At 44.8% G+C, this 24,874-nt stretch overlaps 1 protein-coding gene across 4 annotated transcripts in view; it reads left to right on the top strand.

Annotated features, from left to right (window-relative positions):
• The window catches only part of DOP1A (DOP1 leucine zipper like protein A), a 284,642-nt gene that overhangs the window by 22,134 nt on the left and 237,634 nt on the right, over positions 1-24,874 (top strand). For all 4 annotated transcript variants that reach the window (XM_033937929.1, XM_033937930.1, XM_033937928.1 and 1 more), the window contains 2 exons: positions 11,788-11,837; positions 12,676-12,862. In XM_033937929.1, coding sequence (XP_033793820.1) covers positions 12,725-12,862 — 138 coding nt within the window. In that variant the 5' untranslated portion in view covers positions 11,788-11,837; positions 12,676-12,724. The remainder of the gene's footprint in view (positions 1-11,787; positions 11,838-12,675; positions 12,863-24,874) is intronic.

Here is a 24,874-nt window from a genome sequence, read left to right as displayed (position 1 = left end):
GTTCCAGGTTATATGTTAGAGAAATTGTCAGTTTCTATGGTTACAAGGAGAGAGACAATTATCCATACCCCCAGGATGATCCCTCTATTTAGAAAAGGCGCGCAAGCATGTTTATTCGCATTTCATACCTAGACTGAAATCGAGTCCCATCATCTGCTAGATCATCAGAAGGGATACCGAGTGTCAGGAAAGCTGCAAAAACTTATCTCTTCACATGGGACTTTATTCCATAATCTCTTTGTAGATATTTCTATCAGCTGTTAGAGTATTGGAAGAGTTGCTAAGTCCTCAATAAAGTTGTAAAATCTTACTTCTCTACATAAAATTTAGTAACATATCTATATAAAATATAGTAACACTAGTCTTATAGCCTGTTACATTAACGGGTTCTAGAATATATGTGTGTGTGTCTCTCTTTATTTCTTTCTCTCTCTCTCCTTAGCTGCTTTCTTTCTTTCTTTTTCCTTGGCTGTCCATCACCACCCCTTGCCTGCTCCCCCTGTCCATTCTCCCTTCCTTTTACCTCCACTGTGTCCACCACCACCCCTTCACTGCTCTCCTTGCAGCAGCAGCCCTTCTCCCTTTGTTTTACCTCCCCCCTGTCCAGCAGCCCCTCTTTCCTTCTCCCCCTGTCCAACATTAGGCCTCCGTTCCTTTTTATTCACACACACCCTGTCCATCAGCACCTCTTTCCTTCTCCCCCTATCCAGCAGTAGGCGTCCCTTCCTTTTTCTCCCCCCTCCTCCTTCTTATCCCTATGATACACTTACCTTGCTCTGCCCCTGATCAGAGGTTCCCGACAGCCGCCCAGTTGCACCCATTGGAAAAGTTCCCTCTGCCGCATCCCACACCCCTCCTGACGCGACTCCCACTGTCTTTCTTTCTGTCTGTCCCTGGCCCCCTTTGTCTGTCTGTCTTTCTGTGTATCTCCCTACCCCTGTGTCTTTCTTCTTTTCTTTCTGTCTCCCTTCCTCCCTCTGTCTGTCTGTCCGAAGCAGCATTCCCTCCCCCTCCATTTCCCTCCCCCCACACCAGTTCCCTGTGCACCTGCCCCTGTGTCTTTCTTCTTTTCTTTCTGTCTCCCTTCCTCCCTCTGTTTGTCCAAAGCAGCATTCCCTCCCCCTTCCATTTCCCTCCCCCAACACCAATTCCCTGTGCAGCAGCATTAGCGTTTCCTCTACCCCCCCTTTCCCTTCCCGCGGTCCCGAGTCCTTTGCCGCCCCCCACCCTTCCCTTCCCTTCCTGCAGGCCCGACTACACATGGCGATTCAAGCAGCGTGTGCAGCAGTCTTCACACGCTGCATTGGGTCCTTCTACTGCCCTGATTTCCTCTGGCACGTCCCTGATGACATCATCAGAGACGCGGCAGAGGAAATCAGGGCAGTAGAAGGGCCCGAAGCAACGTGTGAAGACTGCTGTACACGCTGCTTAAATCGCCAGTCGGGCCCGCGGGAAGGGAAGGGGGGGTGGCAAATGACTTGGGTCCCGGGCACTGGAAAGTTGCTGGGCTCCTCGGTGGGGGCGCTGAGCGGCCGCGATCCCTCTCCTCCCAGACCCTCCCCCCCCCCCGCTGGAGGAACGGATATCGGCGGTTACAGCCGCTGGCTTCGGCATCTTCTATCCACTGCGGCCAACCCTAGCGGAAACAGGAAGTAGTCAAAGAGGGCGGGCCGCAGTGGACAGAAGACAGCAAAGCCAGCGTTAGCGCGGTGCAGCGCTTTTCTCTCCATTTAAAGGCGGGTGATCCGGCGAGAAGGAGGAGGTGGTTGTTTTGGCTGTGAGTGAGGGCGGGAGGGGGGAGTCGCCGGCTGTGCTGTGCTTTCCCGATCTGGCCGCCGCATACTCACTGTGACCACGGACATACGGATCACAGATCAGGGATTACAGATCATGCAGGTCTGAGTGCGCATGCGCGGCTAGCGTTTTATTATATAGGATAGTGGATGATGGCAGATAAAGATCTGTGTGGTTCATCCAGTCTGCCCAAGAGTCGCATTCATTTTTGAGGCAATGTTAAAGCAACAATCCAATAATTATTCATTTTACTTGCTAAGTTCCACTATAAGATGTTTTTCCCCTCTCCCCTGAGATAGGCAAGACCTGTACTAAGACTATATGAATATGGAAAAAAAGAAAGTGCTTTATTATTCCTGATCCATATTGCTGTACCCAGGACACAGGCCTTAGAAGTCTGCCCGGCGTTGGCCACAGTGCCCCACTTCTGGAGTCACCATCCAAGCTAACTCAAGCCTATCCTGAGCTGTCTTGCCACATATTGGACCCACCTAGAACTTTTGGTTATGGCGGTATAAAAGAATAAAGTTATTATTATTATTAGAAGTCCCTCTGGCATCGGCTTCACTACTGGGGCTGCCATTTAAGCACCACTTCTGCATACTCATCATAATGAAATTATAGCTCTAGTCCTGTAGAGTTTTGTGTTACTATTTTTATTCTATTCCATGCATTTTTGAACACCGGCACTGATTTTGCCTCTACCACCTCTCCAGGGAGAGCATGAAAGGCATCCGCCACCTTTTCCATGAAAAAGTGTTTCCTGACGTTTCTCCCGAGTCTGCCACCCCGCAATTTCATTTCATGTCCTCTAGTGTTACTGTTTCTCTCTCTTGTAGAGATTTGTTTGTAGATTAATATCCTTTAAATATTTAAATGCCTGTATCATATCTCCAGGGTATACATAGTCATATTCTGGATTACGCCGAGAGACATATTCATATTGCATTTCCACATTGAGTTCGTGCAGCACAGCTGCTGTTGCCACCACTCTTTCTGTAAAAAGCTATACTCCCTCTCTTTACTATAAAGAATAGACATTAAAATAGCTAAATAATTAAGTAAATTGAAACTATTTCTCTCTGTATCAGACTTCAGGATAGTTTTGTAATCTATATTTTTGAGAGAGATCAATTACTTTATTTATTTAGTTATAATTTTCTCAAATATATACCAAGGGCTCCTTTTACATAGCCGCGCTAGGGCCTTAAGGTGCGGAATAGCACGCGTTAGATTGCCGCACGCGCTAGCCGCCACCACCTCCTTTTGAGCAGGTGGTAGATTTCCGGCTAGCGCGTGCTAATCCGGTGTGTGCGGCTTTGTAAAAGGAGCCCTAAGTATTAAACACTTGTACAGAAAGGTAGATTGAGACAGTATACTTGAATGAAATCAAACAATGATTTAACAGGAAAAAGAAAATGGCTTAATCTATCTCAAGTCCTCCATTTAGAGATCCAAGATGAATTCAGAGTGAAAAAACAAAAACTGATAAACCTATCAAGAAATCTACAGTCTACTGTTGAATGGGATTCTTACTCATTCAGATATGATGTTATTTCTCTTCTCTCCCAAGGCGTTTAAGAGATAAAAAACTGGATAATTGTGATGGTTCCAGGAAAACATACTTTAAAGACTGATATTTAATCACACACATGCAAGGAAATCTTAAGTGGAAAACACTTCCTATCTCAGTTACTGCTGGTCTTAAAATCAAAAACTGTCGTCTCTTTTGTGTCTCCCTTGAGACATCAGGAAACATTTGGATTTTATGTCCTAAAAACTCCTTGGATCTGTTCTGAAAAAACATCCTTAAAATCCATTCTTAATCCGGTAAAAGAGCTACCATCAACAAAAGTGTAGCAGGAGAGGAGATCAATTCTTGTAATACCTTTTATTTAGGATAGACACATAGAAATAGACGGCAGATAAGGGCCACGGCCCATCTAGTCTGCCCACCCCAAAGACCCTCCCCTACCTTTCTTTGTGAATAGATCCTACGTGTCTGTCCCATTTGGCCTTAAAATCAGGCACGCTGCTGGCCTCAATAACCTGAAGTGGAAGACTATTCCAGCGATCAACCACCCTTTCAGTGAAAAAGAATTTCCTGGTGTCCCCATGCAGTTGTCCACCCCTAATTTTCCACGGATGCCCTTGTTGCAGCTGGACCCTTGAAGAAGAAGATATCTTCTTCCATCTCGATGCGGCCCGTGAGATACTTGAATGTCTCGATCATGTCACCCCCTCTCTCTGCGCTCCTCCAGCTTCCTGCGTTTGTTCTTTATAGGTTGTGCAAAATTCAGCTGCACGTCTTCTGTTAGGACTTTAAAAATTAGAACATATGAGTATATCACCACATTTCATTAAGTTGCACTGGCTTCCTGTTGCTTTTTGCATTAGGTTTAAGTTGTTGCTGTTGGTCAGTTTAGGATTGTATTATGTTTCCTCGTTTTACCTGCATAGCATCTTGCAGCTGTATATTTATTTTGTTTTCTATCCCATTCTCCTGAACGAGCTCAGAACGGGTTACAGGTTAACATACATAATATACAGTTAATGGATTACAATTTGCCATAGGTACAGTACAAGTTTTTCAATACAAGTTTTATCCTAACTCGACAAATATCGAAGATCTGGTATCAATATACAGTAAAACCTTTGCAAGTCACTTGGTTTGCAAGACAAGCAAAACATTTGATTAAATTTTAACTTGATATACAAGCAATGTCTTGCAATACAAGTACATACAGTATGCACACATCACAACTGAGCCGATGGTTCTTCTCTCTCTGACGCTGCGGGAGTGTTCTAAATGAGCAATGTCTTGTAATACAAGTACGTATAGTATTTTGTATTAAAGTTTTTGGGTTGTGGAACGAATCGTCTTAAGTTTCTATTATTTCCTATGGAGAAATTCGCTTTGATATGCAAGTGCTTTGGAATGGATTACAAGCAGGCTTCTAGAACGAATTATGCTCGCAAACCAAGGTTTTACTGTACATTTCTTTTGTAATCCATTGGTCATGGGCAGGGGAATTAGGTGAAGAGGTATACTTTTATTGCTGTCCAAAGTTCAGGAGTCCTTCAAGGGATCTAATCTGTGGTGGCAGTTGATTCCAGTGGCTTGGTATGAAGTGGAAGTAGGAACATCTTTTGGCGGTTTTCAGTTGAAGGGCACGACCATTATAATTGGAGAGTAACGCTGTACTTGCCTCTACTTAATGTATGTCTTTCATGATTTTATTCTGTATGGAAACTTTTTTTTATTTTTTTTTAAATTTTGCAATTTTATTATGCATGGAAACTTGTAAGCCGCCTTGGATAAAGGCGCATTTAAAATGTTTTAAATAAATGCTCTTGCAAATCAGGAACAAGATCGGCCAAGACTTGACGACACCAATAATGCTTTCTCTGTAGCTGGGCCAAAAGAATGGAATCGGTCACCTTTTGGTGATCAAACAGCAACAAGGCACTGCTTAAAAAAACTTATTTATCTGCTAGTCTATGCAATGACATGGGGACTGATGTGAAAGTTGGAAGTAGTCCAATATTTAAAGAGATGATCTGCGATTATTTTATCTCTGATTATTTTGTTTGTTTTGCTTAAGTATTGTATGTTTATGATCATACATGCTTCTTTGTACTCTGCCTTAGGTACAGGCGGAATATAAGTAATAAACTATAACTATAAACTTTATGCAGTAGTGGTAGAGGAGCAGGCAGTGGTGCATGGAGTGATAAAGACAGAGGATGTTTGTTTGGGATATACACTTAGTATTCTGTTTCCATCTTGCACCTCCTCTTCCTAGTTGCTGTGTTCCCTTATCCTGTTCTTCCCCTTGTGGTTTCTGGTGCTGTCTGATACTTTTCAGAAGAATTAGATTAACTAGAAAAATAAAACAGCTTTGATCTGCTATAAGTATCTAATCTATTCTACCTAAATCTTCAAAACGTTATAGATTTAGTGTGCTAACATCACTCTCATTCTATATCATATAAACACCAAGCCGATTCTGGTAGAACAACAAAACAATTTGCAGTGGACTGAGGACATGTTCTTTTGCAGTCAGTCTTTAATGCTCTGTGTAGTAACTGTATATTTTGGTAAGTCATTACAAAGCCACAGCTCCCATAGCAAATGAACCAAAGCCATAGGAACTGAATAGGCTTCGGTGCATTTGTCCCGGGGGAATCTTTACTGCAGCTTTGTAAAAAGGGCCCTAAAGATGTTTCCCAAATATATTACTTTTTAGAATGTACAAATTGCTGATTTCTTAGCATCAGCTTCACCGTTCTGCACAAATTAGTGTTATCCCTTTCTACTAGCAGATAGAAATAAAGACTGAATTCTGCCAGTGACATCACTGGAATAAACTGTGGTGCTCCCTGGAGCAAACCAATATTTTTCTCTAGCTTTACCAGGTAGTACATGCTGTAAGGTACATCTGTCCCTAGCCTAGTTCCCTGCTCTGCTGGTCGTGGCTGCATAGCGTGTTTGAGCCTAATGGCTGCTCCCGTGTCATGGAGTTGAGGTTGGAGTTTAGATCCGCATCCCCCAGTTGCACTTGTTGGTGCCACTGGGTGAGGCTTTAGCTCAGTTCTACGGGACCTTGCTTGAAGGGTGAAGGTCCCTATCCCCCTGCCCCTTTTGCCTATACACTCTTTTGGGTGTAACTCTCCTGTGCTCTCCTGAAGACCTCAGGTTCAAAAATATTTTGAAAAAAATTGCCTAGCTAGTTTTATTCCCTGTTTAAGGGAATGTCTATTTAAGCTTCTACTACAGCTTTAAGAATTTGGGGGGGGTAGGGGAGTCACAGTTGGAGAACTCCCTTCTTCTAGTATACAACGGGTGGCTCAGTTAAAGCTACAGCCTCAGCACCCTGGGTTTCTGGATTCAAACCCACGTTGCTCCTTGTGACCCTGGGCAAGTCACTTAATCCCCCCATTGCCCCAAGTATATTATATAGATTGTGAGCCCACTGGGTTAGACAGGGAAGAATACTTAAGTACATGAATAAATTCATGTAAACCGTTCTGAGCTCCCTTGGGAGAATGGTATAGAAAATTGAATAAATAAATAAATATAATTGCACCCCCTAGAGAGCCAGGACCCCTGACTGAGGTAGGCCCAGACAGTAAGACAAGCCTGCCCTGAGATTGGGCATTTCAGTTGGCGAGTGCTGTAGGTCTTGTAAGAGCCAGCAGCTGAGTATCTGTCTGTCCTTAGTGCAATGGGCAGTTTCCATTTTCAGAAATGGCTGGGGGGACTAGCAGGTCTGACTTTACTTCTCCTCTACTGAGGCATCTGGAGCTGTGGCATCTACTGAGGCATCTGGGCTTCTCCCATTTACTGAGACATCTGGACCTGTGGCCATTTTAAAAAGGGGGGAGGGGGACAGGCCTTTTTATAGTATTTACAACCACACTCGAAGTGGTTTTACATACAGGTACTTCAAGCATTTTCCCTGTCTATCCCAGTGTACTGTACCTGGGGCAGTGGAGGATATATACAACATATCAGAAGCCGACAGGCTATACGTAGGAAACGAAGATGGGAAACTGACAGGGCTGACGGTCAGTCTAGAAGAGGTATGCAGGCAGATTGATAGACTTAAAAATGATAAATCCCCGGGACCGGATGGCATCCATCCAAGGGTAATGAAGGAACTGAAAGGGGTTATAGCTGAAATGCTCCAACTAATAGCCAATCTGTCGATCAAATCAGGAAAGATTCCAGAAAACTGGAAAGTGGCCAACGTTTCGCCGATCTTCAAAAAAGGTTCGAGGGGAGATCCGGGAAACTACAGACCGGTAAGTCTGACCTCAGTACCGGGAAAGATGGTAGAGGTGCTGATAAAGAACTGCATCATTGATCACCTTGACAGACACAATCTGATGAGGACCAGCCAGCACAGCTTCAGCAAAGGAAGATCTTGCTTGACGAACTTGCTGCACTTAATCAAGGGAGTAAACAGGCAGAGACAAGGGTGACCCGATCGACATTGTATATCTAGATTTTCAGAAGGCGTTCGACAAGGTTCCGCATGAATGACTACTTCGAAAAATTGTGAGCCATAGAATCGAGGGTGAAATAACTCATGTGGATTAAAAACTGGCTGGCGGATAGGAAACAGAGTGGGGGTAAATGGACAATACTTGGACTTGTAAAGCGTCATGAGTGAAATTGGTACGACGAGTGAGGTGATTAAATTTCCAGATGATATGAAGTTATTCAGAGTAGTGAAGATGCAGGAGGATTGCGAAGATCTGCAACGTGACATAAACACGCTCGAGAAATGGGTTGTGACATGGCAAATGAGATTTAACGTGGATAAGTGTAAGGTGATGCATGTTGGTAACAAAAATCATATACACGAATATAGGATGTCCGGTGCAGTACTTGGAGAGACCCCCCAGGAAAGAGACTTGGGAGTACTGGTTGACAAATCAATGAAGCCGTCCTCGCAGTGTGCAGTGTCGGTGAAAAGAGTGAACAGAATGATTAAGAAGGGGATCACGAACAGATTGGAGAAGGTTATCATGTCGCTGTACCGGGCAATGGTACGCCCTCACCTGAAATACTAAGTCCAGCACTGGTCGCCGTACATGAAGAAGGACACAGTACTACTCGAAAGGGTCCAGAGAAGAGCGACTAAAATGGTTAAGGGGCTGGAGGAGTTGCCGTACAGTGAGAGATTGGAGAAACTGGGCCTCTTCTCCCTTGAAAAGAGGAGACTGAGAGGGGACATGATCGAAACATTCAATTTAATGAAGGGAATAGACTTAGTAGATAAAGACAGGTTGTTCACCCTCTCCAAGGTAAAGAAAACAAGAGGGCACTCTCTAAAGTTAAAAGGGGATAGATTCCGTACAAACGTAAAGAAGTTATTCTTCACCCAGAGAGTGGTAGAAAACTGGAACGCTCTTCCGGAGGCTGTTATAGGGGAAAACACCCTCCAGGGATTCAAGACAAAGTTAGACAAGTTCCTGCTGAACCAGAACGTATGCAGATAAGGCTCATCTCAGTTAGGGCACTGGTCTTTGACCTAAGGGCCGCCACATGAGCAGAATGCTGGGCACAATGGACCATTGGTCTGACCCAGTAGTGGCAATTTGTATGTTGTTATGTTCTTCAGTAGTAGGTCCAGATATAGCAGGAAATCTGTTAACCTTGAGCTATGGTAGCTGAATCAAATATGTTCCTTTGTCCATCTGAGTGAATATTAAATAGTGCAGAATATAGAAGCTTGAACCTAATCTTATGCACAAAGTAATGCAGATAGATGTAAAGTCTCTGGAATGCTCCAAAGGTGCTGTAGAGTAGTCTTAACGATATGAATGAGTACACTTTATGGATGTATAATTATGCACTTCCATCACCACTGTAAGTGGACTATGTGCACCTTTTATCTGTTTGGCTACAGCAAAGAGATCCTGCACCACTTTGAAAAAAAAATTCCTTTACCAGCCACTGCTCCAACAAGCTGGGCAATGTGGTGCTCCAGGTGCTGTCTAGGTTCCTATTTGAGCCCCTACAATTGGCTTCCGTTAAGGTTGTTACTTTCAGGATGGTGTTTCTGGTGGCTATCACCTCTACTCAGAGGGTGTCTGAATTCTAGGTTCTCTTGTGCTCAACCCTATCTTTTCTTAGGATTTGGTATCCTTTTGTACAGTTCCTTTCTTTTTGATGAAAATGGTGTCTCTATTCCATGTGAATCAGAAAGTTTGCCTGCTCTCCTTTGGGACAGAAGGTTCTACTTCTGAGGATCAGAAGCTCCACAAGGAGGATGTCCAGAAGACATTGTTCTGGTATCTTCAGGAGATGAATAAGTTTTGTCTTTCGGATCACCTCTGTGTGCTGTTTAATGACTCTAGGTAGGGCCAGGTGGCCTCTAAGACCTTCATTGCAAGGTAGATCATGGCAGCTATTGAATCCACCAATCAAAATAACACATTCACTAGGATATTGCAGTAAGGATAGTGTATATCAAATAAAGCAAGAGCAAAGACAACCCTTTCAAGAGGAAAAGCCTCAGAGAAGGGCCCTCCCACTGCCACTTATGTGGCTTAAGGTGTTCAGGCAGGAAACCTTCAAAGGCAAAAAACAACCTATACAAACGCTTAAAGTCACATTAACTCCTCACTCTAAACCTGGATTGGCCACCGTGAGAACGGACATGTTTTTCGAGTCCTAACTTTAAAGCTCATGCTTGGATTGGTTGCACCCTGAGGCAGCTATATGTGAAATGCTGGCCACCGTTGGTGTTCCAATCAAGCTTTTAAAATAAGTTTGAGTTTATTCTATTTATGTGCACTACATTGCAGAGAGTTTTTGATGCCCACAGGAGATTTTTTTTTTGCCTATGAGGTTTCCTGCTTGAACACCTTAAGCCAACGTGGCGGTGGGAGGGCCCTTGTCTGAGGCTTTTTCTCCTGAAAGGGTTCTTTGCTCCTGCTTTGTTTGAAATACACTATCCTTACTGCAATATCCTAGTGAATGTGTTGTTTAATTGATTTTGGATTTTCACTATATCTGAGTTTTTTGTAGCTATTGAATCCACCTACATTTTCAAGAGTCATCTGGTGCCTCAGGAGCTCCTGCCTATTCTACTTGGATTTGGGCCACTTCCCGGGTGAAGGCCCAGGCGGTTTCCCCTGAGGAGATTTGTAGGGCTGGGACTAGATCTCATCACTCCATTCCTTTGCTAAGAACTACAGATTGGATGTGTTCTCCTGAGGATCTACTCAGACTTTGGCAGAGCTGTCATTTAGAGTCCTTGTCTTCCTCCATCAAATAGATTGCTTTGTTACATCCTGTTTGTGCAGAATGATGGAGTTGACATTAAGAAAGGAGAAATTATGTTTTAACTGAATAATTTTCATTTATTTAATCAGTGACACCATTCTGAAATCTTGCCCTTGGAAGTCCTCGGCCCGGGGTTCAGGGTGTGCGCTGTCCTCTCTGTTCAGTTCTTTAAAAAAATTCCCGTTGATTGGCAACCATATGAGATTCCTGTGATACGGCTATATCCTGGTATATGCAGGGTAGTGAGTGTCACTGTGATGTTTTGCTTGCTTGACTATTATTGCAGCTGCAGCGGTTGATGGGGCATGGGTTTATTACAAAAAGGGACCTTCTGCTTGGGCAAATGCATACTGAATTGTTTAGCTTATACTGAATAAAAGCAGTGATATCTATCTCCACCTGCTGGTAGGAAGAGATAATGCCCATTTGTGCAAAACAGTGTTGACTAAAGAAAAGAAAATTATCTGGTAAAACTTAATTTCTCCTTAACACCCACATTGATCCTTGAAAAAATCCAGATAGAACCTTTGTAGGTTATGACATTTTTATTCATTCAAGTTAAGAGTTTACAACCAGGCTATATTGTATGGATTCAGTTTCTTGGCCCTATTTGGATGGGAGGTGGATACATGTTTTAAGTATTAGCATTGAACTAAAATCTATCTTATTTCATAGCACAATTAATTATTTAACTACATCAGACCTTTTCATTGATTCCTTTGGTTTGGGTAATTTGATTCCTGTTTCCCTGGGATCTCTAAAATTAATGTATTTTCTAGAGCAGCATCTAACACTCTTTTTTAGCAGTGGTTTCCAAAGTCAATGTGTTTAAAGCTCCAGTCAGGTCAGGTTTTCAGAGTAACCAACACCCAGAATATGAAAAGAAACCCATTTCTTAACCTATGGACTTCCAAATACATCTCATAATTAGTTCTTGTACATACCCTGAAAACTAGACCACTTGAAGGCCTACTGGACTACTTTACTGACCCACCACTTTGGAGTCATGCTGTGCATTAGAAAATGTCTGGTTTTATAGGATCTAACATGAAAGCAGTATTGTTATCTGTTCTTTATTGTAAATCACTTTGACTTTAAATACCTCCTTTAATCATAATATCATTAAGCTAAACTAAAAAAATGAAAATACAAAAACTCTCTCAATAACAAAAATACTTTTATCCCAACAGATAATGTGTTGGAACTTCAGCTTACTGGACCTGGAAAATGGGATTCTTGGGTAAGTATAGTTAGTTGAAAGCTTTCATAGACTTTCAGATTACAATAGCAAATTTCAGATTGTTGATAGAGATTTAAGTGGGATAGGGAGAAAAGAATTTTTAAAATGCATTTTTCCTTTTTTTTTACCCCAGCAGTTTACTTCTGCTCCTTTTTACTTCCATCTTATTTGGGACCAGGGATGGAGTCTGGTGCCATGAACCTAGATTCAGTCTTAACTACCTGGGGATATTTTTTTTTCTCCTGTCTTATTTCCTAGCCCCTTCCCTCAACACACATCTGGTTATTGCATTGGGAGTCCTCAGCCAGGGTCCATGTTCCAGGCTGTTTTCTGGAACCCTGCAGTCATGAATCTGGAATGCAACCACCAAGTGTCACCCTTAATGACCATGACATGCTCACCCTTGAAGGCTCCAGATTGGCGCCAGCCAACATGGAGAATGCAATTCAGGGGTTGATTCAGGGACCTTACATCTGGCTGTACGCTTTCCCATTTGAGCCACTAGGTCAGTTGACTTTGATTTTCTGATGAGTTTTTGTACACTATTTATTTTAGGCATTTATATGCCACCTATCAAAGTTACCTAAGCGGTTTACAATCAGGTACTCAAGCATTTTTCCCCTATCTATCCCGGTGGGCTCGTAATCTATCTAATGTACCTAAATAATAACTTATGGATTTGACTCTTCCTGTTTTGTTAATATCTGGGATTAATGTTATGAAGCATAATTAGCGGACTGACTTGACTGAATAATCATTTTATGTATATGTGGGAAATGTGTCTTGGAAATATTCTGATGCACTTCTCCATTGATTCAATTTGCCTTCACTCTTTCAGGTAGTGGTCCTGTATGACCTAGTAACTAGTCTCTAGTAGCACCGAGAGAATGAATGCAGAGGAGTTGGAACTGCTGAGTGACTCTAAGTACCGGAACTATGCCGCGGCTGTTGACAAAGCCTTGAAGAACTTTGAGTACTCCAGTGAATGGGCAGACTTGATATCAGCACTTGGAAAGCTAAATAAGGTACAAGCAACTTAAGGTAGAGAGAATACTATTCACTGCTCTACATTTTCCTATTCTTACAAGAGGGAAGGTAGTGGAACTAAAACTAAAGTGAGAGACGTTTCAACACTATTCCATGAGCTAGGAAAAGAACAGTGCCATCCTCTGTTTGTTGCAGTTTTCTGGTCTCGCCGCATCTGGGTAGGTAGAACCATCCTCTGAAAGTGGTCTGGTTGCACATATTCAGGTTTAGTGCCCGAAGTGAATAGTTAGAAGAGCAGAAGGAAATGATGGGATTAGGTCTTACAGAGATAAAATTATCATTGCAATAGATAAGAGCATAAATTGCATTGCACTTAGAGTAAAGTCCTTTTGAACAATGGAGAAACACAGGATGAACAAAAAGCCTTTTTTCCAACATGGCCCATAGTATTTAGTAGCTGCTCTGTTGTATCTCTGCAAAGCCAATTTCACTAGTTTTTATAATTACAGTGTCAAGAATTAATGTTCTATCTAGCCTTATGGTTTTGTGCTTACTAATTCTGCTACTTAACTTTGTAGGTTTTACTGTGAGCTGTTTTACTGTGCTTTTCATTTTGTATTACAAACAGATAGGTGATGCCAGATTGTTAATAGTTAACATGCCCTAAGTTCTTTACTAATGCATTCTACATAGGAAAAGCACATGTTACTGCGGATACAAACCAGAATAGCTTGCAAATGGCGCTAACTAACTGATACCTATAATACATCTAAAAATAAAAAGTAAACTAGCTTAGTTTGACCTACATGTCTGCAGGCACTTGTTATTTAAAGGTAGAAAAGACATTCTAGCATCTACTCTATTAAGAACAAATGAAAAGTTATGTTACATAGAACTGACCTCTTTGTACTCTCTTGAAGAGTCTTGGATTTATTCTGTCTAACCCATTAGGAGTTGGAAAGAATTATATGAAAGTGGTTGTGAAATGGCTGTCATCTTTCTGAAAATTAAACACAACTTGGTATGGTAGAAAATAAGTGTAAAGATGCAGTCATTTCTGAAATAGACCAGATCAGACTGGGGTTTTCAGAGAAATTTCCCCCACGCCCCTCTACCCCCTATAAATAGCCCAGTGCTTTTCTATAGAAGTACTTCCAGGTTCTGCTGCATAGAAACTTACATACAATGAAACATGGCAGTTAGGGAATTATTCTTTTCAAACTGCCTTTTCCCAAAATTTTGATGTGGTTTGGCAGCAAGTTACTGCAGCTACGCGCTTAAATATTGATTTGGTGGTACAATTTTCACAGTGATTATTTGTATCACAATTGCTGGATAACATTCAGCTTTCAAGGATTACATTGAATGACCCCTGACGCAGGTGCATATGCTGAAACATGACCCATCTCAGGTCTTGCAATAAAGATCTGTAATGCTTATGAACATCAGATATTTTACCATCTCACATCTGACCCATCAAACTTCTCAAAACTCAGCCATTGCCTTAACAATGTATCCAAGTTGTTAAAAGATCACTTTCTCTTCCTTAATTGCTAAATGTGAAGCAATCCACTTTCTCAATCCATACGTTGTTGCCCCATCCCCCCACCCCTTATTGAGGACTATCCCCATTCTTTCAGGGACTTGATCAAAATCTTTGGTATCATCTTTGATTTTTGCCTGACTTGCCAACATCAAATTGGTTCCGTTTTTCGCACCTTCTTTGCCCTTAACCATGTTTGTGCTGTCAGATCCATCCTCCCTCTATTTGCTATCCATTCATTATCCCAGGACAAGCAGGCAGGTATTCTCACTAGTGGGTGATGTCATCCGACAGAGCCCCGATACGGACATCTTGAAAGCATGTCTTGCTTGAAGAAACTTAGAAGTTTCGAGATGCCCGCACCGCGCATGCGCCAGTGCCTTCCCGCCCGATGTACCGGGCGTGTCTCCTCAGTTCTTTTCTTTCCGCGGAGCTGAGAAGTTCTCTTCAATCTGCGCTGACTGAATTTCAGTTTTTCTTTGCCTTCTTTAACCCGCGTTTTGGTTTATTTCTTTCAATTCACTTTACTTTACTTTATTTAAAAAAAAAAAAAAAAAGTTCAAAATTATTTCTTCCGGCGGTTCGGCCGGCCCGGCCTCGTGGCTGCGGCCTACCTCTTTCGACATTGCAGCGTCGATTTTCCGGCCTATGTCACGGCCAATCACCGGTTTTAAAAAGTGCAGCAAGTGCCAGCGTGCGATTTCGTTGACGGACCCGCATCGACGCTGCCTTCAGTGTCTTGGTCCGGACCACGTTCCGAAATCGTGCAGGCCTTGTTCCACGCTCACTGCGCGCTCGTTTAAGCGACGTTGCTTACTTTGGGAGTCGATGTTCAAGATGGAGACTGCCAAGGATCTGTCTGCTTCTACATCTGCTGAGGTTTCACCGATTCGCTCGAAACCTGCATCGACGACTTCCGCATCCGGCATCGTGAAGCCAGCATCGTTTACACCGGCTGCGGCTTCCAGTTCCGCTGCGGCGCCTGCCTCTGTCTCTTCGGTTCAGGTACCGCCTTCCACTGTCCCTCCCGTGGTCATCAAGGTGCCCAAAGCTACTAAGCAGAAGCACTTGGCCACGAAGGAGCGCGAAGACCGTGCAGGAGGACCCCCTTTCGGTGCGGATCCCTCCATATCGGCTTCGCTTCGATCCCTGCTGGAAGCTCAGTTTGTCGAGCTTATGCAAACTATGGGACCCCGGCTTATCGCCAACATTCAGGGTGAAGTCCGAGCACCGGTCCCTGAGGGCGGTCCGCCCCCTCCTCCTCCCCCTCGCCGTTCGATCTCGCTGCTCGACGAGGGGGATTGGCGGAGGGCGGCGGATGCCTCCAGAAGGGCTTCCCTTCCTGATATGCCACCTTTAGAGCCCATTACTCCTCCAAGGCAACAGGGCGCTGGGACGGTCCCTGATATTCGGAGTCCTGGGCATACTGCATCGCAGGAAGAGTTCTTCCGCACTCCATACCAGACTTGGGTGGCGCTGCGTGAGTCCGCGTCCTTGCCACCTCTGCGATCCACCGCTTCGAGCCCCATCCATTCCTTAGAGGCTTCGGGGGATCGTGCGATGCACAGAAGTTCTCGCTCCCCATCCCGCCACCGGGAGGGGCATCGTTCTCGTCATTCATCTCGACACTCCTCACGTCATTCGGAGGTGTCCCCGCAGAAAAAGATGCAACGTTTGGGATACTCATCGTCCGATGTTTCCCAACCGGAGGGACCAGAGTATGAGGAACCAGCTACCTCTTATTCTCCATGCCGGTCTCAGCTCTCCCTAGACCCGGAGGCTTCCACTTCGTCTAGTCCGTCTCGGCGGCCGGCCTTGGCGGACCAATTGTCTTTCTCATCTTTTCTCCGACAGATGGCGGATGACTTAGATGTGACTTTGGATACTGGATCTAAATACTCTAAAGAGTATTTGGACACGATGCATTTGCCTCACCCTCCGGCGGAGACTCTCCGGCTTCCTTTGCATAAATTGCTGGACCAGACTTTCATGCGCTGTTTTGAGACACCGTATTCTATCCCTGCGGTTCCCAGCAAGCTCGATGCTCGATACCGCATCGTTCACCACAAGGGATTTGAGGGAGCTCAACTTTCTCATCAGTCTCTGCTGGTCGAGTCTTCTCTCAAGCGTTCTCACCCCTCCCAGGTCTACGCTTCTGTGCCTCCGGGCAGGGAGGGGAGAACGATGGACAAGTTTGGTAGACGAGTTTACCAAAATTCGATGATGGCGACTCGAGTGCTCAATTACAATTTCTTCTTCTCTTCTTATTTGGATTTCTTCTTGCCGGTCCTCCGCAAGTTTGTCCCTTTCATCGATGCTGAAGCTCGTTTCCAGTTTGAGGAGGTGGTGGCAACCCTGTCCCAGTTGCGGCTGCAGCTGATGCAATCCTCTTACGATGCCTTCGAGCTCTCGGCACGTGCGGCAGCCTGCTCAGTCGCCATGCGTCGCCTGGCCTGGCTTCGCACTATTGATATGGATCCGAACCTCCAAGACAGATTGGCTAATGTGCCTTGTGCGGGAGCGGATCTATTCGATGAGTCTATCGAGACTGTCACTAAAAAGCTTTCGGACCACGAGAAGTCTTTTCAATCCATTCTGCGTCCTAAGCCTAAGCCTCAACAGTCTCGTCCCTCTAGACCGCCTCAAATCTACCAGAGGCGTTATCAACCAAGACAGGCTCCCCTAGCGAGACAGCCTGCGAAGAGGCAGCCTCCACAGAAGTCTCAGCAGAAGCCTCAGATGCCGGCTGCACCCAAGGCCACTCAGCCTTTTTGACTCTCTCCCAGGGAGCATAACCGACGTTCTGTCTCCCCTTGTTTTTCCCATCGGGGGTTGACTCCACCATTTTTATCATCGATGGGAGTCGATCACCTCGGACCTTTGGGTCCTTACCATCGTAAGAGAGGGATACTCTCTTCATTTCCAACGGGTCCCCCCGGACCACCCTCCAAGAGAGTATCCTTCCAACTCGATGCAAACCGCTCTTCTTCTACAGGAGGCGCAGGCTCTGCTTCGGCTTCGAGCAGTCGAGCCGGTGCCGGTAGATCAGCAAAACCGGGGGTTCTACTCCCGGTATTTCTTGGTTCCGAAGAAGACGGGCGATCTGCGTCCCATTTTGGACCTTCGAGTCCTCAACAAGTTTTTGGTCAAGGAGCGGTTCCGCATGCTGACCCTTGCCTCTCTCTACCCCCTACTCGAGCAGAACGATTGGTTATGCTCTCTGGACCTCAAGGAGGCCTACACTCACATCCCGATTCATCCGGCCTCCCGCAAGTTCCTCAGATTTCGGGTGGGACATCTACATCTGCAGTATCGAGTGCTTCCATTTGGCCTTTCCTCTTCGCCCAGAGTCTTCACGAAGTGTCTGGTGGTGGTGACCGCTGCACTCCGGAACATGGGTCTTCAGGTGTTTCCATACCTCGACGACTGGCTCATCAAGGCCCCGTCGGCCCCAGAGGTCATTTCGGCGACCTTGACCACGATTTGTTTTCTGCAGAGCTTGGGCTTCGAGATCAACTTTCCCAAGTCACATCTTCAGCCCACCCAGACTCTCTCCTTCATCGGAGCGGTCCTGGATACCATCCAACTTCGAGCGTTCCTCCCTCCTCAGCGCATGGATGCTCTTCTTCTACTCTGCCAGTCGGTGTCTTCTCGCCCGTCCATCTCAGCGAGACACATGATGGTCCTCTTGGGTCACATGGCATCCACAGTTCATGTGACGCCTTTTGCCAGACTACATCTCAGAATTCCTCAATGGACCTTGGCATCTCAGTGGACTCAGGTCTCCGACCCATTGTCCCGACACATTGTAGTCACTCCTGCTCTACGGCAGTCTCTTCTTTGGTGGATGACCTCTTCGAATCTATCCAGAGGTTTGCTGTTTCACTCTCCTCCCCACCAGAAGGTTCTCACGACCGATTCCTCGAACTATGCATGGGGAGCTCATCTGGATGGTCTTCGCACTCAGGGGTTTTGGACCAGTGCGGAACGACTCCATCAAATCAATCTTCTGGAGCTCAGAGCCATCTTCAATGCTCTCCAAGCCTTTCAGCATCTGCTTCACGACATGGTGGTCCTTATTCGCACAGACAATCAGGTCGCCATGTATTATGTCAACAAACAAGGGGGCACGGGCTCGGCCCCTCTTTGTCAGGAAGCTCTTCGAGTCTGGGATTGGGCGATTCGCCACAACACCTTCCTCAGAGCTGTCTACATTCAGGGGAAGGACAACGTCTTGGCAGACAAATTGAGTCGTCTTCTCCAACCTCACGAATGGACGCTCCATTCCAAACCCCTTCATCAGATCTTCGCTCAGTGGGGAACGCCTCAGATAGACCTCTTTGCAGCGCCCCACAACTTCAAGCTGCCTCAGTTTTGCTCCAGGATCTACACTCCTCTCCGCCTCGAGGCAGACGCCTTTCTACTGGAGTGGGGGAATCGCTTCCTTTATGCGTTTCCTCCCTTTCCTCTCATTCAAAAGACTCTGGTCAAGTTAAGATCAGACCATGCCACCATGATCCTGATTGCTCCTCGGTGGCCCAGACAACCTTGGTTCTCCCTTCTACTTCAACTCAGCAGCAGGGAGCCAATACTTCTTCCAGTGTTTCCTTCACTGCTTACTCAACATCAAGGTTCACTACTTCATCCCAACCTGCAGTCTCTCCACCTGACAGCTTGGTTCCTTTCAACATAACCCCTCACCAGTTCTCTCATGCTGTGAGGGAGGTCTTGGAGGCTTCCAGGAAGCCTGCTACTCGACAATGCTATTCCCAAAAATGGACGAGATTCTCGACCTGGTGTATTTCCAATGCTACAGAACCTCAGAAAGCTTCTCTATCGTCTGTATTGGACTATCTTCTACACCTGTCCCAGTCTGGTCTCAAGTCTACCTCTATACGAGTCCACCTGAGTGCTATTGCGGCTTTCCATCAGCCCCTACAGGGGAAACCTTTGTCTGCTCATCCTGTGGTTTCCAAATTTATGAAAGGACTTTTTCATGTCAATCCTCCTATCAAACCCCCTCCTGTGGTTTGGGATCTCAATGTTGTCCTGTCTTATCTTATGAAGCCTCCGTTTGAACCTCTCAAAACGGCTCCTCTTAAGTATCTCACCTGGAAGGTGGTTTTCCTGGTGGCCCTCACGTCAGCTCGCCGAGTCAGTGAGCTTCAGGCCCTAGTGGCAGATCCACCCTTCACTGTATTCCATCATGACAAGGTGGTTCTCCGTACTCATCCAAAATTCTTACCTAAAGTGGTCTCTGAATTTCACATCAATCAATCCATCGTGCTTCCAGTGTTTTTTCCAAAGCCTCATTCTCATCCTGGGGAATCTGCTTTGCACACTCTGGACTGTAAACGTGCTCTGGCTTTCTACTTGGATCGCACAAAGCCACACAGAACTGCACCTCAACTTTTCGTCTCCTTTGATCCAAACAAGTTGGGACGACCTGTATCGAAGCGCACCATCTCTAACTGGATGGCGGCTTGTATCTCTTCCTGCTATGCCCAGGCTGGATTATCCCTTCCCTGTAAGGTCACAGCCCACAAGGTCAGAGCAATGGCAGCCTCTGTAGCCTTCCTCAGATCGACACCGATTGAGGAGATTTGTAAGGCTGCCACTTGGTCCTCGGTTCATACATTCACCTCTCATTATTGTCTGGATACTTTCTCCAGACGGGATGGACAGTTTGGCCAAACTGTATTACAAAATTTGTTCTCTTAAGTTGCCAACTCTCCCACCATCCCATTGGGGTTAGCTTGGAGGTCACCCACTAGTGAGAATACCTGCCTGCTTGTCCTGGGATAAAGCAATGTTACTTACCGTAACAGTTGTTATCCAGGGACAGCAGGCAGCTATTCTCACGTCCCACCCACCTCCCCTGGGTTGGCTTCTCAGGCTAGCTACCTGAACTGAGGAGACACGCCCGGTACATCGGGCGGGAAGGCACTGGCGCATGCGCGGTGCGGGCATCTCGAAACTTCTAAGTTTCTTCAAGCAAGACATGCTTTCAAGATGTCCGTATCGGGGCTCTGTCGGATGACATCACCCACTAGTGAGAATAGCTGCCTGCTGTCCCTGGATAACAACTGTTACGGTAAGTAACATTGCTTTTTCAGCCTTTCAATCTCTCTTTATGCTGGTATCCCTATCCATTCCATGAAATGCATCTAGCTCTGCCAATCTATTGCTGTATGCCTTCTACACAACTTGGAGGAAGAGAATGATGTGATTAAATGGCTTCAGCTTGAGCACTGACTCACCATCTCGGCTCATATTAAATTTAAGTTCTAGTGCAACAGACACTCTGTTCCTGAACCTGTGGGCAGTCAATCCTTTCTTGAGAGAATTCTTGTAGAGAGCCTCATTAGCATTCTTTTGCTCTGGCTCCCATCCCTCTGGGCTGTCCTCCAGTTCCTCAGTTGTCTCTCTACAAGCAAAATGATAGAGCTGATCTTTTCTGCTCATGTGTATTTTTCAATTATATTCATTTTATGGACCATTTTTCAGACTTTTTGGTGCTGCAGAGGATCCCAATCTCAAGACATCTTTGGCTGCAGGAGAGCACAGACTCTGAGGTTGAGGGTCTTCTTCCAAGGGGCAGGCTGCTTTGCAGTGCACCCATTTAGACAGTTTGGGAGTTCAGGGACCATTCCCTTGGAAGCAGTGCTCACCCCGAGTTCATCCACAGTGAGCTTGAGCACAGACTGAGTGGCTTCATAGTGGTTTTTCCAGGAGCAGGGCTGACTGCTTCCTCGCCTATGTGCTTGTGCAAGGTCTGGTGGGGATTGAGGTCTCTGGCCAGTTCATTGATCCTGAGAGGCAGTCCGAAGACACAAGAAGTCCAGATTCTAGGCTTGTTGTGGTAGAAGTTCTTCCTGTAAGCTGGTTGCAGCTTCAGCTCTTGCAGCTCCTAGCACACAGCATTGCACAGTGAGTAACAGGCTGACAGCCTGAAAAACAAAATCAAGGGAGGGGTTCTTAAAATTTGATTTTATTTGGGTTCTGAGTTTAGGGTCAGGTTCCCCCCACCTCTAAAATCCCTAGTTTTTGGAGCCCAGTGTAGTTCCCTTTGGGCCGTTTTTGGAACTAAAATCGCTTCCATGGTGGCCATCTTGGATTTCCTGATTTGAAAATAAAAGCCTCTATCTGCCTCAAAACCACCTCAATTTTGCTTAAAAGCAGATGTGATGGACTCCTCAGACCAGGATACTTTGAATTTATGCCAAATTTGCAATGGATGGCCGTCTGCAGATTGTCCCATGTGAGGGGGAGTGGCAAATGCAAATTGATATTCTTTGGGAAGAATAACCCAAATCATAGTTATCAGGTCCAACTAGCTAGGGTCCAACTTGGTTGTCAGCACCCAAGAAAAAGATCTGGGTGTCATTGTAGACAATACGGTTAAACCTTCTGCCCAATGTGCAGCGGAAGCCAAAGAAACAAGACTAAGAATGTTATAATGCCTCTGTATGGTTGCCTTATCTCAAAAAAGATATAATGGAACTAGAAAAGATTTAAAGAAGAGCGACCAAGATGATAAAGGAGATGGAACTCCTCTCATATGAAGAAAAACTAAAGAGGTTAGGGCTCTTCAGATAGCAATAGAGATGACTGAGGGGAGATATGATTGAATGAGTACAAGTGGATTGAATTTTTACTCCCTCAGAAATTACAAAGACTAGAGGGATACTCTGTGAAGTTACAAGGAGATACTTTTAAAACCAATAGGAGGAAAACTTTTTCACTGAGAGAATAGTTAAGCTCTGGAACACTTTTCCAGAGGATTTGGTAAGAGCGGTTAATGTAGCTGGTTTTAAGACAGACATGGGGGAAACCACTGTTTCCCTGGATCGGTAGCATGGAATGTTGCTACTATTTGGGTTTTTGCTAGGTATTTGTGACCTGGATTGGCCACCATGAAGATGGGCTACTGGGCTAGATGGACCATTGATCTGACCCAGTAGGGCTATTCTTATGTTTTTATATGGGGCAGCAAGATCAGTAGAGCGAAATCTGAAATTGGCAGTGGAGGAGGGGTACAGATAAAAATAACTTTTATAAAGAACTGAGTTCTTGGGGAGGCGTGTAAGGAAAGACAAGAGAGGAGAGATACTGAGTGGCTACAGAATGAACTCATTTGTAGGTTAGCAATAGGAGTTTGAATTGTATGTGAAGGTGGATAGGAACCAGTGAAGTGATTTGAGGAGAGGGGTAGTGAGGCTGGCAGAAGATTAAGTCATGCAGCAAAGTTTTGCACAGATTGCTTGGGGTGAGGAGGTTAAGCAGGAGACCTGTTAGAAGTAAATTCCAGCCTCTGATCTGGAAACTGGAATGATGAGTGAAGTGATTAAATTTGAAGATTGCATTAAACTTCAATGTTGTTAAAACACATGCGAATTGTGGAAAAATTGCAAGCAAACCTTAGGAAATTGGAAGTCTAGGCATCCAAATGGCAGATGAAATTTAAAGTGGACAAATGTAAAGTGATACACATTGTGAAGTAAACTCAAATCATAGTTACCAGATGCAGGGGTTCACCTTGGGAGTTAGTGCCCAAGATCTGGGTGTTATTGTAGACAATACGCTGAAACCTTCTGCCTAATGTGCGGCAGCAGCCTAGAAAGCAAAGAAAATGCTAGGAATTATTAAAAAAAGGAATGGTTAAGAAGACTAAGAATGTTATAATGCCTTTGTATTGCTTATGGTGGGACCTCATCTTGAGTATTGCATTCAGTTCTGGTCGCCTTATCTCAAAAAAAAGATATAGCGGAACTAGAAAAGTTTCAAAGAAGAGCAACCAAGGTGATAAAGGGAATAGAACTCCTCTCCTGTGAGGAAAACTAAAGAGGTTAGGGCTCTTCAGCTTGGTCGACATTGTATATCTGGATTTTCAGAAGGCGTTTGACAAGGTTCCACAAGAAACGACTACTTTGTAAATTTTGAGCCATGGAATCGAGGGTGAAATACTCACGTGGATTAAAAACTGGCTGGATCATAGGAAACAGAGAGTGGGAGTAAATGGACAATACTCGGACTGGAGGAGCGTCACCTGTAGGGTGCCACAGGGCTCGGTGCTTGACCCGTGCTCTTCAACATCTTTATAAACGATCTAAACATTGGTACGAAGAGTGAGGTGATTAAATTTGCAGGCGATATGAAGTTATTCAGAGTAGTGAAGACGCAGGGGGATTGCGAAGATCTGCAACGTGACAATTAGACTCAAAAAATGGTTATCGACATGGCAGATGAGGTTCAACGTGGATAAGTATAAAGTGATGCATGTAGGTAAAAAAAATCTCATGCACGAATACAGGATTTCCGGGGTGGTACTTGGAGAGACCTTCCAGGAACGAGACTTGGAAGTTCTGATCGACAAGTTGATGAAGCCATCGGCGGTGAAAAGGGCAAACAGAATGCTAGGAATGATAATGAAGGGGATCATGAACAGATCGGAGAAGGTTATCATGCTGTTGTACTGGGCTATGGTGCACCCTTACCTGGAGTACTGCATCGCCATACATGAAGAAGGACATGGTACTACTTGAAAGTGTCCAGAGAAGAGCGACCAAGATGGTTAAGGAACTGGAGGAGTTGCATACAGCGAAAGATTAGAGAAACTGGGCCTCTTCTACCTCATATAATAAAGGTACAATCGTATTCTGTAAAGAACAATCTCAACTCAATATACGTTGTAGATAGTTAAAGCAGGGGTTCATTCACTCAAAACATCACAAGGACAGGACAGTTGACAAAATCATAAATAAACGGAGAAAAATAAACCTCAATTGTGGGTCGCCAGGACTACACAAGTACCTAAGCTCACCACCTCATCACGGGTTTTTAAAAAAACTCCGTACAGTTATAAATAACTTTCATACTTCAGCATCACTTTAGAAGAATAGTTTTTAGAAAATTCTCAAAGGATTTGAAATAAAACGTCCTGTAATTTTCTATACCTGCCTCTTCTACCTCAAACAGAGGAGATTGAGAGGGGACATGATCAAAACATTCAAGGTACTGAAGGGAATAGACTTGGTAGATAAGGACAGATTGTTCACCCTCTCCAAGGTAGAGAGAACGAGAGGGCACTCTCTAAAATTGAAAGGGGATAGATTCCGTACTGTCACAAACCTTCCGCAGCGCCGGGCTGTCGTGTGACAAACACAAGGATTCTGGCGTGTCCCCTCTAACCAGGGGTACCTTCAGGACTTTTCAGGTGGCTCTAGGCGACCGCCTAGGCTTGGGAGAGACAAGGCAAGCAAAGGGTTTCAAAATATCACCAGCCAAACCAAGTTCTTAAGAAAGAATATGATGTTTATTCTGACCCAGTGGTCAAAAAGATGCAACATAAAACAAAAATCACTTTTGCATTTCATTCAAAAATAAAGTCAATTGTAAAAATAAAGCTTTAACAAAACAGCAATCTCCTGTAGTTGGTTATTCCTGAGATCATGTGCTCTGACTCAGGCTTGCCTTACACTGGTGTTCACACATAATTCAAACTTTC

Source organism: Geotrypetes seraphini, chromosome 3, assembly GCF_902459505.1.
Source record: "Geotrypetes seraphini chromosome 3, aGeoSer1.1, whole genome shotgun sequence".
Taxonomy (NCBI): domain Eukaryota; kingdom Metazoa; phylum Chordata; class Amphibia; order Gymnophiona; family Dermophiidae; genus Geotrypetes; species Geotrypetes seraphini.
Note: the sequence above shows the minus strand (reverse complement) of the source record. Positions and strands in the feature narration are given on the sequence as shown.